The 14,372-nt window shown below is 44.0% G+C and overlaps 1 protein-coding gene across 7 annotated transcripts in view; it reads left to right on the top strand.

Moving 5' to 3' along the window:
* The window catches only part of CSTF1 (cleavage stimulation factor subunit 1), a 13,825-nt gene extending 1,359 nt beyond the window's left edge, over window positions 1-12,466 (top strand). For 5 of the 7 annotated variants that reach the window (XM_036323809.1, XM_036323807.1, XM_036323806.1 and 2 more), the window contains exons 2-6: window positions 2,090-2,290; window positions 3,693-3,970; window positions 4,124-4,321; window positions 4,806-5,196; window positions 10,278-12,466. In XM_036323809.1, the coding sequence (XP_036179702.1) occupies window positions 2,122-2,290; window positions 3,693-3,970; window positions 4,124-4,321; window positions 4,806-5,196; window positions 10,278-10,537 (1,296 nt within the window). In that variant the 5' untranslated portion in view covers window positions 2,090-2,121 and the 3' untranslated portion in view covers window positions 10,538-12,466. Of the gene's footprint in view, window positions 1-2,089; window positions 2,291-3,692; window positions 3,971-4,123; window positions 4,322-4,805; window positions 5,197-7,182; window positions 7,500-10,277 lie in introns of those variants that run through there. The other 2 variants (XM_036323805.1, XM_036323811.1) reach the window with 2 other exon arrangements.
* The last annotated feature ends 1,906 nt before the right edge of the window (window positions 12,467-14,372 follow it).

The raw sequence follows: 14,372 nt of genomic DNA on the forward strand, positions 1-14,372 counted from the left end.
TTGGCCATGTTATTTGCCAATATTTTATTAAGCAATTCACCTTTGACTCTTTCCAAAGCATTCGGCTTGATTAAGTTTTCATAGCACAATAGGTGTTTTGCCCTCATATCTTGACTTATTATCCTATCCTATCTAATAAAAGAGAAACATGGTAATTGGCATACGACCACTACCCTTCCCATTGGCTAATCAGGGTGATATGCAAATTAACTGTCAGCCAAGATGGCCGCAGGCAGCCAGGCAGCTTGAAACTAACATGAGGCTTGCTTGCTTCAGTGAAGGAGGACTCCAACGTTCCCCGCCTGACTTGCCGGCCTCTCAGCTGCAACTCTAAGCAACTATGTTGCAAATATAGAAGATAAACAAAACCCCAGAAACCTGCTTTACTCAGCCCGGCTTCAGCCAGCCAGACCACAACATTGTATCAAATACAGATGGTAAACAAAGGCCACAAACCTGTTTTCAGCAGCCTAGGCCTCAGAGCTAAAGCTAGCCCAGAATAAAAAAAGAAAAAGGAGCGTTGGGAGCTTCAGTCACCTGTCAGCCTGAAAATGGCCCTCAGCCCCTCAGCCAGACTGGCCAGGCACCCCAGTGGGGACTCCCACCCTGAAGGGTGTGTGACCAGCTGCAAACAGCCATCATCCCCTCACCCAGGCTGGCCAGGCACCCAAGCGGGACCCCCCCCACCCTGACCCAGGACACCCTTCAGGGCAAACCAGCCAGCCCCCACCCGTGCACCAGGCCTCTATTCTATATAGTAAAAGGGTAATATGCCTCCTGGCACTGGCACCGGGATCAGCAGAGCCGAGAGGCCTCCCGGCACCGGGATCAGCGTGACAGGGGGCTGCACCCAAAGCCCCTGATCGCCCTGCGGCTCTGTGTGTGACAGGGTGCAGCGCCCTAACCCCCTGATCGGCCCTGCTCTGTGTGTGACAGGGTGCAGTGCCCCAACCCCCTGATTGACCCTGCTCTGTGGGTGATAGAGGGTGGCGCCCCAACCCCACCCCCCCCACGGGCCCTGCTCTGTGTGACGGGGTAGAGCCATAACCTCCCCATAGGCCCTGCCCTGAGTGTGAGAGTGGCGGCGCCCCAACCCCCTGATCCGCCCTGCTCTGTGTGTGACGAGGGGCGGTGCCCCAACCCCCCTGATGGGCCCTGCTCTGTGAGTGACAGTGGGGAGCTCCTCAACCCCCTGATCGGCCCTGCTCTATGTGTGACAGTACGGAGCCCCAACCCCCCTGATGGGCCCTGCTCTGTGCATGACAGGGGGCAGCGCCCCAACCCCCTGATCCGCCCTGCTCTGTGTGTGACGGGGGAGCTCCTCAACCCCCTAATCGGCCCTGCTCTGTGCGTGACAGGGGGGAGCTCCCCAACCCCCTTATCAACCCTGCTCTGTGTGTGACAGGGTACGGAGCCCCAACCCCCTGATGGGCCTTGCTCTGTGCGTGACAGGGGGTGGCGCCGCAACTTCCCTATCGACCCTGCCTTGAGTGTGACAGGGGGCGGTGCCCCAACCCCCCAATCGGCCGTACCCTGAGCATGACTAGGGGTGGCATCGCAACCTCCAGATCCTCCCTGCTCTGTGCATGACAGGGGGCGGCGCCCCAACTCCCCAATCGGCCCTGCTCTGAGCCCAACCAGGGGCTGCACCTAGGGATTGGGCCTGCCCTCTGCCACCCGGGAGCAGGCCTAAGCCAGCAGGTCGTTAATCTCCCGAGGGGTCCCAGACTGCGAGAGGGCACAGGCCGGGCTGGGGGACCCCCCTCCCCCCTGAGTGCACAAATTTTTGTGCACCGGGCCTCTAATCTAAATAAATAATTTAACAACCTCAGTTGCTTCAAAACATGTATTAAGACTGAACATATCTGATACTAGTAAACATACACTCAGCTAGTGGAAACAGTAGTGTCTGAACATATAACAGCTGAGGAACCTGATCTCAGGCAAACGAGTCATTGACCAAAGATAAGGCAGGGAAGGTAGCAGAGCTGGGATTTGAGCCCTGCAAGTCAGATCCAATTTCTGTGTTGCTTCTGTGATTTACTGGTGCCTCTCTTCTTCACCATCCACCCTTTTTCTCTTTTTGCAGCTGGCAGAGAAATTGTTTTCCTCTTCTCCACGATGTACAGAACCAAAGTGGGCCTGAAGGACCGCCAGCAGCTTTACAAGTTGATCATTAGCCAGCTGCTCTATGATGGCTTCATCAGCATTGCTAATGGCCTCATCAATGAAATCAAGCCTCAGTCTGTTTGTGCACCCTCAGAGCAGCTCCTGCATCTCATCAAATTAGGTAGCTGTGAATACAGTTCATTGATCCCTTGACAAGGTTTCAGTGTTCTCACCCATCAGAATTTTTCAAGATTATTTCCACTTCTTTAGTGTTAGTACATGTCAAGTACAGTGCTGGATACTGAAGGAGATAGCATAGTCCAGGTTATGAAGACTTGGAGCTGGTTCTAGCCTCAGGATCTTTATACAAATTATCTGGACCCTTCAGTCATTAGATTATTGACTCTTCAAGTCTCAACTCACATTGTCATCCCAGAGTCCTTCTCACCTTTTCTAAAACAACCTCACTATTATCCCCACCCCTCCCCCCCCCCAACACACACACACACACACACACACACACACACACACATGCTCTTAATCTAACACACAGTCCCATTTCCTTCCTAGCACAAGTACTGTCTGAAATTTTCTTCAGTGTTTTGGGTTGTTTCCCACACAACCTATACCTCTCCCAACAACAAAAATGGCAAGCTCCTCAAAGATCAGGACCTTTTCTTGTTCATTAGTATGTGCTGGTGCTTGCCTGGGTCACAGAAAACACTCAGTGAAATACAGAATTATCAAACCTGTTTATACCCTCTGACCTGGCAGTGCCAGTTGTGAGAATTTTTGTTTTAAGAAGTGAAACAACTTTATGCATGGAGAAGGGTCCAGAAGAATTTATACGGCCATGTTAACAGTAATCATCTCTGGGTGAAATAGGATCCTTTTTTATATTTTTGTTCATCTGCATTTTTAATTTTTCCTATGCTAATAAACATTGTTTATATGATGTGTGGAGCTTTTTAAATTTAAAACACATTCTTGATAAACTTCAGTTTATTTAAATAACATTCTTTCAAATGTTTCACTAGTGTTAATATATCTGACTTAATGAGCTTCAGAGTTTATATTAACAGATCTCAGCACTAACGATACAAGCTGGAGTAGGAAAAATGAACAGTTTAACTATAAAACTGCTTTTTGTTTCCGTAGTTGTAGTTACATAGAACAGTTTGGAGGCAAAAATCAGCAGAGGTGACTACTTACTGAAGCCTGGCCTTCTACAACCTGTGTTCCCTTACAGTGTGGTCACTGCATGCACCCTGGTCAGTGTGCCTAGTTTCGGAAAGTATTAAGTGTCATGCACCTCCAAGAAGTAGTAAGTTGATATGGCAAACATCTTTCCCAGTTCAGATCCCAAACTTTGTCTTGGCCTTACTTTTTAGGGAGAGAGAACCATTGATTTTTGTTTCACTTATTTATGCATTCATTGGTTGATGCTTGTATGTGCCCTCATGGGGGATTGAACCCGAAACCTTGGCATATTGGGCAACACTAACAAACTGAGCTACTCAGCCAGGGCCTGTCTTGGCCTTTAAAATAATACTTTTCATGCCCTTAATTTTTATTCCTTTCAGGAATGGAAAACGATGATACTGCAGTTCAGTATGCAATTGGTCGTTCAGATACAGTTGCCCCAGGCACGGGCATTGACCTGGAGTTTGATGCAGATGTCCAGACCATGTCCCCAGAGGCTTCAGAGTATGAAACCTGCTATGTCACATCCCATAAAGGACCATGCCGAGTAGCTACCTATAGTAGAGATGGGCAGCTAATAGCTACTGGGTCTGCTGACGCCTCCATAAAGATCCTCGACACAGAAAGAATGTTGGCCAAAAGTGCCATGCCAATAGAGGTAAAATCCTGTAACACTGTTACTGTTTGCCTTTGTTCCTTCACGGGAGAAGGGGAGAGTGGTTTAAACCAGCTTTACTGAGCATAGTATCAGAGTGCACTGTGAGTTAGACAGATTTCACACTTTGCATATCTCCTTATCTTACTGGTCTAGGTTATGATGAATGAGACTGCACAACAGAATATGGAAAACCACCCGGTGATCCGGACTCTTTATGACCACGTGGACGAAGTCACATGTCTTGCTTTCCACCCAACGGAACAGATCCTTGCCTCTGGTTCAAGGGATTACACCCTTAAGTTATTTGATTATTCCAAACCCTCGGCAAAAAGAGCCTTCAAGTACATTCAGGTTAGGAATGTTTGGGAAGAGCTTTATGTTTTTTCTTAAATACAGTGAGCTGTCGTATGGCTATTCTCTTTTTAGAAGTAGTCTCAGTGATCATACATGAAATGAGAGTATAGTAAGAAGGATGTATGCCACAGGTGGCACATGGTTCACGTGTTGTCATGCACCCACATCCTCTGGCGGGTTGGCACTGCTATGAGTCCAGTTCATGCAATAAGGATTCAGAGTCCATTTCACTCTAAAGGTTGCAGATCCGTTTGAAAACAAACAGTTCATTAAAGTCACTTATGGTAATAAAAAGTTACTCAGTTAATACTGTCAGGTATTTGCTGGAAGTCACATTTGGTACCTTAAAGTACTTTGTTCTTTCTCATACCTGATCCATTGTTTAATGGATTCTTTGCATCATCCAAATATTGTCCACATTTCCTCCGGAAATAATTGTCCCACAGGTGGTCATTTAACGTTCATGTCTCTGTCCTAACAGGAAGCTGAAATGTTACGCTCCATCTCTTTTCACCCTTCCGGAGACTTTATTCTTGTGGGGACTCAGCATCCTACTCTTCGGCTCTATGATATCAACACATTTCAATGTTTTGTCTCTTGCAATCCTCAAGATCAACACACCGATGCCATATGTTCTGTTAATTACAACCCTAGTGCCAACATGTACGTAACTGGTAGCAAGGACGGCTGCATCAAGTTGTGGGATGGCGTCTCGAATCGGTGCATCACAACTTTCGAGAAGGCACATGACGGTGCTGAAGTTTGTTCTGCCATCTTTTCCAAAAATTCTAAATACATTCTTTCAAGTGGAAAAGACTCTATAGCTAAACTTTGGGAAATATCAACAGGACGAACGCTGGTCAGATTCACAGGTATGTGAGAAATTGATATTACTGAAAACTTACGTATATCATTTTACAGTTCCGAGAACTCATTTTAGATAAGGGAAACAAAGGCTTAAACTAGGTAGGACCAAATCGTTTAGCTAACCCTACAGTTAGTAAGAGGCAGAGCTGGAAATAGAGCCCTAGTTTCTTACCTTTGCTTTTCTCAATACATAATAGCTTAACTAGATCTGATTCCACGCAGGTAGCATTTGAGAGCTGGTGGTCTGTTTGCAGGCTGACTGCCTGCCCTCTTCTCTGCAGTCCAGAGAAAAGCCCCCATAAGTGTACACATTAGGACAAGGAAGGCTGAGAGGGAAGATCTTGGCCCATTCCTGAGCGAGCAGAGGTAGCCCCCAAGGGAGACCACAAGTGTTCTGAATTGAACCTAGATAGAAAGTGGGTGCTTCAGACAGAAAAAAATTGTTCTTCTGCTTCTCATTAATTCATGTAGGCCTCTAATTGGTAACAGTTGTGGCTGTGAGCTCTGTGATGAGATTTAAATTTATCCTTTCACAGTAGTCTGTTCAAGTCTAGCTATTTATAGTGAGTGTTGTTAAAATATTGTGTCTCATTCTTCTGTTCCTGTAGAAGCAAAGGCTGTTGTGTGATAGAAAACCTCCAGTAAACTTCAGCTAGTTTCCTCCTCTGTGATATGCTTGTGTCATGTGCTGAAATTGCATGACTCTAACCTAAAAGCTCCCAAAACTGTTTTGAAAGGGGCCCTGCTATGGTGTTAAGATAGTGTTGCAGAGAAAATTGAAGAGTTGGTGAGATCTTGACCACTAGGGAGCGGCATAGCCTCCTGCAGTTTTAGTGCCTTGAAACCTGAGTTTCCTTCCTGCTGTCTTTCTGGTTTCTGGTATAGCAAGTGTTGGGAAAAGTCATTTTTTATTGTAGTTCTTGGTGACTTCTTTGAGCACTTTTGTATGAAGCTTGTTTGAAAAATATTGGATTATTGCTATGAAAAGACTGTGTGTGCTGCAAAAGGGATGTATAAAAGTGATCAAGTAAAATGGGAAAACCGCCCGGCCGGCATGGCTCAGTGGTTGAGTGTCAACCTATGAACCAGGAGGTCACGGTTCGATTCCCAGTCAGGGCACATGCCCAGATTGGGGGCTCAATCCTCAGTAAGGGGCATGCAGGAGGCAGCCGATCCATGATTCTCTGTCATTGTTGATGTTTCTGTCTCTCCCTCTCCCTTCCTCTCTGAAATCAATTTTAAAAATCTTAAAAAATGGAAAAACCTCCTCCCTCTTGAGAAGATACACCAGACTGCTGACAAGAATTTATTATATTTGGATTTTTTTTTAATGAATGTTTGAAATGTTTTATGGTTGGTTTTGGTGGGCAGTTGGGAGTTGATTTTAGATAAGGTTGTACTGAATTTATATGCAAATTTCAGTTTTCCTAATTCACAGGTTAAGACCCTTTGTGTCGGCAAATTTAGATGTTTCCAGTTTTAGTGTTTAGTTAGAATTATCTATAATAATAAAAGAGTAATATGCTAATTAGACCAGGTGTCCTTCCAGATGACCTTCTGGACAAAGCCAGGGCTGCAAGGGAAGCCCCGGTCCCGGGTGCCAGAGGGAAGCCGGTGCCAGCAGCTGGGGGAAGGAAGGCCTACTCTTGCATGAATTTCATGCATTGGGCCTCTAGTCTTAAAATAATGAAGGAAAAGAGAAAAGTACCAATTAAACAGTAGAAGTTTTGATGTTAAAAGTTAATTAAAAACACTGTAAACAAAATTAAGGAAGAGACGGAGGTACGGGGGCTTTGTCTGATTGCGGGCCTCTGAACCGAGAAGCGGCGTTGTTTGAGAAGCCAGCAGCTCGGGGTTCTGTGGTATCGGCCCCCTCGGCCAAAGTTGGGGGCGTGGAGCCCCGAGCGCATGGGGTTGAGGTGGGGGTGGTCCTGGTCTTTGGCTTCTCAACTCAGTCCTGATTCAACAGCGAACGTGTCTCGGCCTGTCAGAAATGGGAAGGTCGTTGATTATTCAGTTTCAGGACTCTGATGATGCTGATGAAGATTACGGAAGAGATTCAGTCCTCCAGCTAAGAAAATGCGATCATCTCCACGAGAAGCTAAAGATAAAAGGCGATCTGGAAAGAATTCACAGGAAGATAGTGAAGACTCAGAAGGAAAAGATGTGAAGACTAAGAAGGATGATTCTCACTCAGCAGAGGACAGTGAGGATGAAAAGGAAGATCGTAAAAATGTGCACCAGCAGCGGCAGGAAGCCTCTAAAGCAGCTTCTAAACAGAGAGAGATGCTCCTGGAAGATGTGGGCAGTGGAGAAGAACCAGAAGAAGAGGATGAGGCACCACAGTTCCAGGAGAAAGATTCCGGCAGCGACGAAGATTTTCTAATGGAAGACAATGATGATAGTGACTATGGCAGTTCAAAAAAGAAAAACAAAAAGATGGTTAAGAAGTCCAAACCTGAGAGGGAAGAAAAGAAAATGCCCAAACCCAGGCTAAAGGCTACAGTGACGCCAAGTCCTGTGAAAGGCAAAGGGAAAGTGGGTCGCCCCACAGCTTCAAAGGTATCAAAGGAAAAGACTCCTTCTCCCAAAGAAACGAGGAGCCGGAAAGCCCTCCAGAGAAGAAAGCCTCTGCCAGCCTCCGCCCGAGAAGTCTGGGGATGAAGGGTCCGAAGACGAAGCCCTATCTGGGGAGGATTAAAAGTGATGGTGGTTTCGGAGAGATTTTATTTAAAAAAAGAAAAGGAAAAAAAAAGAAGGAAAAGGGGACAAAAAAAGAAAACTACGTAAGATAGAACATGGTTTTGGCTATGGCTTTGACTCATGGGCTTTCAGTGCTTTTTTCCCTTTTGTTGAAAATAACTTTCTCTTTTTTTTAATTTTTTTTTTTTTAAGAAAATCTTTGTATGTTTAAATTACCTTTTGTCTATTGGTTTTTTCTTTTCTACCACCCTCTTCTCCCGTCCTTTTTCAATGAAAGCCATGTCAAATTAATTGCTGGATTGACTGCTTCATCTTTTTTTTTTTAAAGGATGGTATACCACAGTTGTAAAGCAATAAGATTTGAGATGAACACTATGGAAATGTTGCTTTTTGCTAAGCAGTAGCAAGTTGAACAGTAATCAGAAAACAGAAGGATTTCAGTTAAAAATGATTGCTTCTTTCTCTACTTGGATTTTTACAAAATCAGTTGTCATCTAATACAAGTTTATTTTTTTACCTTGCGGGCAGGGCAGGGAGTGGGTAACCTGACCTTGTGTGAGAGTGTGGGTTTTTGTTTGTTTTTTTATTTCATCACTGGTTATCTCAAAGAGATTCAGAGCCAGCGATCCTTTTATTCTACTACGTCTTTAAGGAATTAAAAAAAGAAAAGGAAAAAACAAGGAGCACCAAAACTTAAATCACGCTTAATTTTCTATTTTACTCTCTGATGGTTCATGTTTTAAAATATGTATGTATCCTGTTTCTTGGATAAATTTTTACCGAGGGTAAAAAATAAAGAAACCTAGAATTTAAATGGCAAGATCTATATATCATAGTGTATTTCTTCTCAAACTGACAATGTTTAGGTTATAAGCAAATAAACTGCCGGTTAAACATAAAATGCTGGATTAGAGGGGAAATAATCATAGCATATATAATGGACACATGTCAGACATTGGTCAGTGAACACAGAAAAGATAAATGACCAACCTCACTGAAAAACTAAGAAATGAAAAGGGAAGTATTATTTTGTGCTCACCAGATTTCAGGAATTTAAAAGGTTGGTATTATCTAATATTGATAAACATTTCAATAAATACATTGTTACGAGTATTAATTAGTAAAATATTTCTGAAGGGCAATTGGTGTCACATAACAAAATTTTAAATAAATACACAGGGTGAGGCAAAAGTAGGTTTACAATGGTTTATATGAAAAATAACAATAAGTAATAATTATTGTACTTAAAATTGTAAACCCACTTTGGCCCCACCCTGCATCTTTTGACCCATTATACTCACTCTTAGAAATTCAACCTAAAAAGACCATTGAGCAGCATGTGCAGGCACAAATGAAGATGTCCCCACAGCATTGTCTGGAGTGGTGGAAAGTTAGAGGCAGCATGAATGTCCACCAGAAGCCCGAGTAAATTGTGTAGGAACAGTTGTTGAACAGGTTCTCCCTCATTTGATCCCCACAGCAGTGTTGGGGTGCTGCTTTAATAATCCCCATGAAACAAGAGAATTAAGATGGGGTGAAGTAATTTGTTCAAGGTCACATCGCTAACAAGTGTTGACTCCAGCTCAGACACCAAAGTTTGTATTGTTATTCATTACCCTATGTTCCCTTTTTATATGGTCTCCACTACTGACTGTGGAATAAAAACAGCATATGATATATGCTCTGGCTTACGTAATTTCAAATGAGTACAACACAGATATGTGGGAAGGATAATCATCAAAATATTGACTATGGGTGTAAAATTATCAGGCAGTTTTTATTTTTTATACTTTATATAGTAGTTTAAACAAACTATATTTTTTTCATGGTCATAAAACAGTATAATGCTTTCTTTTGGAGAGTAGATGTTCCTACATCCCAGTAATTCTAGTCCTAGGAATTTAATTCTAAGGAAGTAATGTGTTCTGAACAAAGAACGTTTATCACCACGTTGCTTACCATTGGATACAGACTAAATGCCTAGCAGGAAAAGAACTAAGTAATGATGTTTCTAAACGATGGGGTAGAAACATTTGCAGACAGTAAAAATGATGGAAAATGTACCCAACAGAAAGTTGGTTTAAACTATGATAGAAAAGACATATATGATGTGGCACCAGTTTTGTATTGTTTTTTAAAAGGTTTCTATACCTCTACGTGCATCACAGTTAGCAGTTGCCTAAGGGATTGGGCCCAGAAGTGATTCTCTTTTTCATACTTTAGAGTTCCCAAAATTGCACAATAGATGTGTAATACTTTAGCAATTTTAAAATGCTCTTTTTACATCTATGGAATTAATAGCCAGAGTAGAACAGTCAGAGTGAGGGTCTAAGGTGTGAACTTGTAAAGCTACCTGGCCCTTAACCTCTCGGTCTGTGCGCAGGTGCTGGCTTGAGCGGGCGGCAGGTGCACCGGACACAGGCTGTCTTCAACCATACAGAGGACTACGTGCTGCTGCCAGACGAGAGGACCATCAGCCTGTGCTGCTGGGACTCACGCACAGCTGAGCGCCGAAACCTGCTGTCCCTGGGCCACAACAACATCGTGCGCTGCATCGTGCACTCGCCCACCAACCCCGGCTTCATGACCTGCAGCGATGACTTCAGGGCCAGGTTCTGGTACCGGAGGTCAACCACAGACTAGAACCCCCCCGCCTTAAATAGGGTTCTTTTCTAGAGGACCCTGCCCCTCCCTCCCATGTGTCCCATCACCAGCCTCAGTAGAAAGTCGTGGTACCATCTTTGGCAGTCGGGCTGCCACCTCTACATCCTTCTTGGATTTTGTACAAAAGGGTCCTTTTTTACCTTGATGTGGAATCATGGTGGAAAAAGTGGGAAACGCAGACCCCTGCTCTGCACTCACTGATTATTACAGTGATTTTCATCGGTTTTGTAAATACAGGACTTGCCGTTTCTCTGAACTTGATCTTTTGAAGAAGGGTAGAGTATTAAAGTGCTTTCCAGATCTCGTGTGGATCTGTCCTGAGGAATTCTCATTGGGCTCTTTTGTCATCTTCTGTGCCTGTTCCACATCTTCTCTGTGTTTTCCTTTCCAAATGCATTTTGACCGATGAGTAGGCATACCTTGAGAATCGAATTTCGTGCCCTATTAAACCACTTTAGAGAATCAGTTCTCTGAAAGGACATCCTAATAATAAAGCTCAGACCTGCAACTTTACTGTTACACATTTTCACTTCAGTAACATCAACGGCCAGTTTTCCTGAAGATTACAGGAGCATCTTTCATCAGACCTCCCACATTACCTTTCATACCTGCAGTGTTCGTCTTCAGTAAATGCACTTCCCATCAAATGATGCCATTTGATGGGAAGCTTAGATTTGGAGATTATATCCCAGCTAATCGGAATTAGGTGGTCCCACCACTGCCCTCAGGTGTTGCTTGTCTTCATGAATGGCTAATATTGATTGGCTTTGTTCTTATGTAACTTTAAATCTTATTTTTCAGCCTGAACCTTAACTACTCATCGTGGACACACAAGGCAACTGTGTTCTCAGAATATATTTGCAATTAACTGACTGATACAAGTTTTCTTTTTCTTGAAATTTTTTTAGAAGGTGACAGTATTTCTTTGTGTTGAGCTCTAACTGGGTCAAAGAACCCAAACTTCCCTCACTAAGATATCTTTAGTTTATATTTATCCCCAAATACATATACCTCATGATCTGGGTGGGAGCACCTAAAAGTATAACCTGGGAACATTAGGTAAAAAGTATGAAATAGAGTAATGTAATTATCTTATGTTACAGGAATTTTAAAATATGATGATGATTGCATAAAAATTCTGCTTTAGTCATCATCCTTAAGGATCATTTTAATTCTTTATCAAATGATTTTAAGCATTCTTAACGAGTTATATCACAGCTTTTCGTTCAGGTTTACAAAGACCTATATTTTGTGCTGCATAGTGAGTAAACTTATTTTATGTCCTGATTCCCTGGTATTTGAACTAGGACATCAAAGGGTGCTGCTTTTGTAAGATTAAAAGAAACCAGTTGACTAGGAACAAAGATAACCAGTTCTACCAAAAAAATTATCAAACATGGCTTCCCACTTCTTTTCCTGGCTTTTCTTTTTCTTCCAACCTGTGAAACTAAAGGAGAGGTTGGCATTTCCGCATTGTTCTGCTCTGGCACACGCCCTGGGATGCCCACTCTATACTCTGCATGTAAGTCCCGCTGGATCCTTTAACTGTTCGTGCATTAAGATACTAATACCTACTTTTTCTAGTTTTTGGAATAGTCTCAGCAATGGGATCTGTAGTTTCAGGACTTCTGTTTACAAGATCAAGATACTTTTGTGTGTTTCCAAAATGAACTTTCTAACATAGGGTTTTGTTATTTTTTCTTTTAAAAATTACCTTAATGTTTTGAACTGGTATAAATGCCATGAGTATTTCATGAACTTGGTATCTGCACATAATTAATTGTACCACACCACCCTGGCATTCAAATGGTGAATAATACCCAGTCAGGATAAGAATTTAAAACTATGTTATTTTTTAAAGATATGTGATTTCTAAAATAAACTTTTTGTATATAATGATAATTTAAAGCTAGTTCATTGTTTTGGAGCTTGCTTGCTTTAAATGTTTTTGTAATTATGACTTAACTGTTACTTTTCACACTTTAGTGCTTTGTTCTGGAAGTCAGGTTTTTGTAGTTTAATCACCTTTAGCTGTGTATCTTTGCTCTTCTACTCTATGAATTTAAAAACTTGGGTATAGTTCCATTTATTTAGGTCATTCAGAAAAACCTGCCTTTTGCCTTAAGCATTGGTTTCCCTTGTTCAAGGGGTGGGGGTGTGTGACGTGCTAGGTAGGAGGGTAGCCTGGGGAAGGAGGGGAGATAGACAGGAAGGCAGCCTTTCCTCTTCAAGACCTCAGCTTCCTTTTCTGTGATGAAAGAGCTTCATCAGAACCATCCTCAGCGTGCACTTGAGTCAGGGAAGCTTCTTTTATATACACATCTTCAATTATTCTATATAATCCTATATAATAAAAGGGTAATATGCAAATTGACCAAACAGCAGAACAACCGGTTGCTATGACACACACTGACCACCAGGGGGCAATGCAGGAGCTGCTTCCTGGTGGTCAGTGCACTCCCACAGGGGGAGGGTCAACCAGAAGCCGGGCAAGCGCAGCGGCAGTGGCAGGAGCCTCTCCCACCTCTGAGGCAGCACTAAGGAGCAGCAAGCCCAATAGTAAGGAGCAGCAAGCAGGCGGACGGTAAGGAGCAAGGGCTCCTGGACTGTGAGAGTGATGTCTGACTCTTGGCTTAGGCAGTCAGACATCCCTCTCACAGGAAGTGGGCCTAAGCCAGCAGGTGGACATCCCCCAAGCGGTCCTGGACTGTGAGAGGGCACAGGTGGCCTGAGGGACTCCTGCCCACCCCACTCCCCTCGAGTGCACGAATTTTCGTGCACTGGGCCTCTAGTTATATAAAAGGCTAACATGCAAAGTGTCCCCTTGGGAATTCGGGGAGAACGGGAGTTCGATCACTCACTATGACACGCACTGACCACCGGGGGCAGCGCAGAACACGGTGGGAGACCAGCAGTGGGTGGTGGTGGTGGGGCGCTGAGGGAGCGAGGGAAGGAGGAGGCGGGGAACCTGATCAGCCCTGATCACTGGCCAGGAATAGGGACCCTACCCATGCATGCATCTCGTGCGCCAGGCCTCTAGTCATGACATAAACAGATGGGGAGAGGGAAGGCATGTACTCTGAGGGGGAGACTTAGGTCCCTGAAAATATGGCAGGCAGACGCTCTGAGAACTTTTTTGGAACAAACCTGGACAGAGTTTATTTTTAAGCTATAAATAGCTGAGCTAGCAAGAAAATAAGGGATTCCTGGGACAAAAACAACCAGAATGCATAAATCCAGGAAGTTAACAGGACAGCTACCTGTCAGTTACGCCAAGGACATTTATTAATCCCTCTTAGCCTAATTTCTGAGCTGAGTTTTCACAGGGTGGGAACTTTGATCAAGACCCAGAAAGAAAGCCCAGAACCCAAAAGGTGCCCCCTCAGCGAAAGGGCGAACTTGACAAAAACCCTGCTTGGGAGAAGGAGGGTTCCTCTGAGACTCTGCACGTGCCTAGGTTTGCAGGGAGGGGTGTGGAGTTGGCACAGGGCAGGGTCTTCTCGGAGAATCATGTCCACAAGCTGTCGGTCCAAAAAGGCTGGAACAATTCACACGACCTGTGTGACTGGGAGAAACACAAGCCAGGAATTTTAGGCAACCCTAGTTGGCAGTGGCCTCAGGTACCCGACAGAAGCCAGCACAGATTCTCTGGAAGAACACATGGAACCCCAGGCCTCAAGCCTCCCCATAAAGCTCTAAGACTCACGAGGCCACAATCCATGAACAGCTGGAGAAACAGCACTGTGATGAGAATCAGTAGAAACTAGAAACCAGTCAGACTTGGGAAGACTGATTATCAGATGCAGAGGAGAGG

Source organism: Myotis myotis, unplaced genomic scaffold, assembly GCF_014108235.1.
Source record: "Myotis myotis isolate mMyoMyo1 unplaced genomic scaffold, mMyoMyo1.p scaffold_m19_p_9, whole genome shotgun sequence".
NCBI classification, from domain to species: domain Eukaryota; kingdom Metazoa; phylum Chordata; class Mammalia; order Chiroptera; family Vespertilionidae; genus Myotis; species Myotis myotis.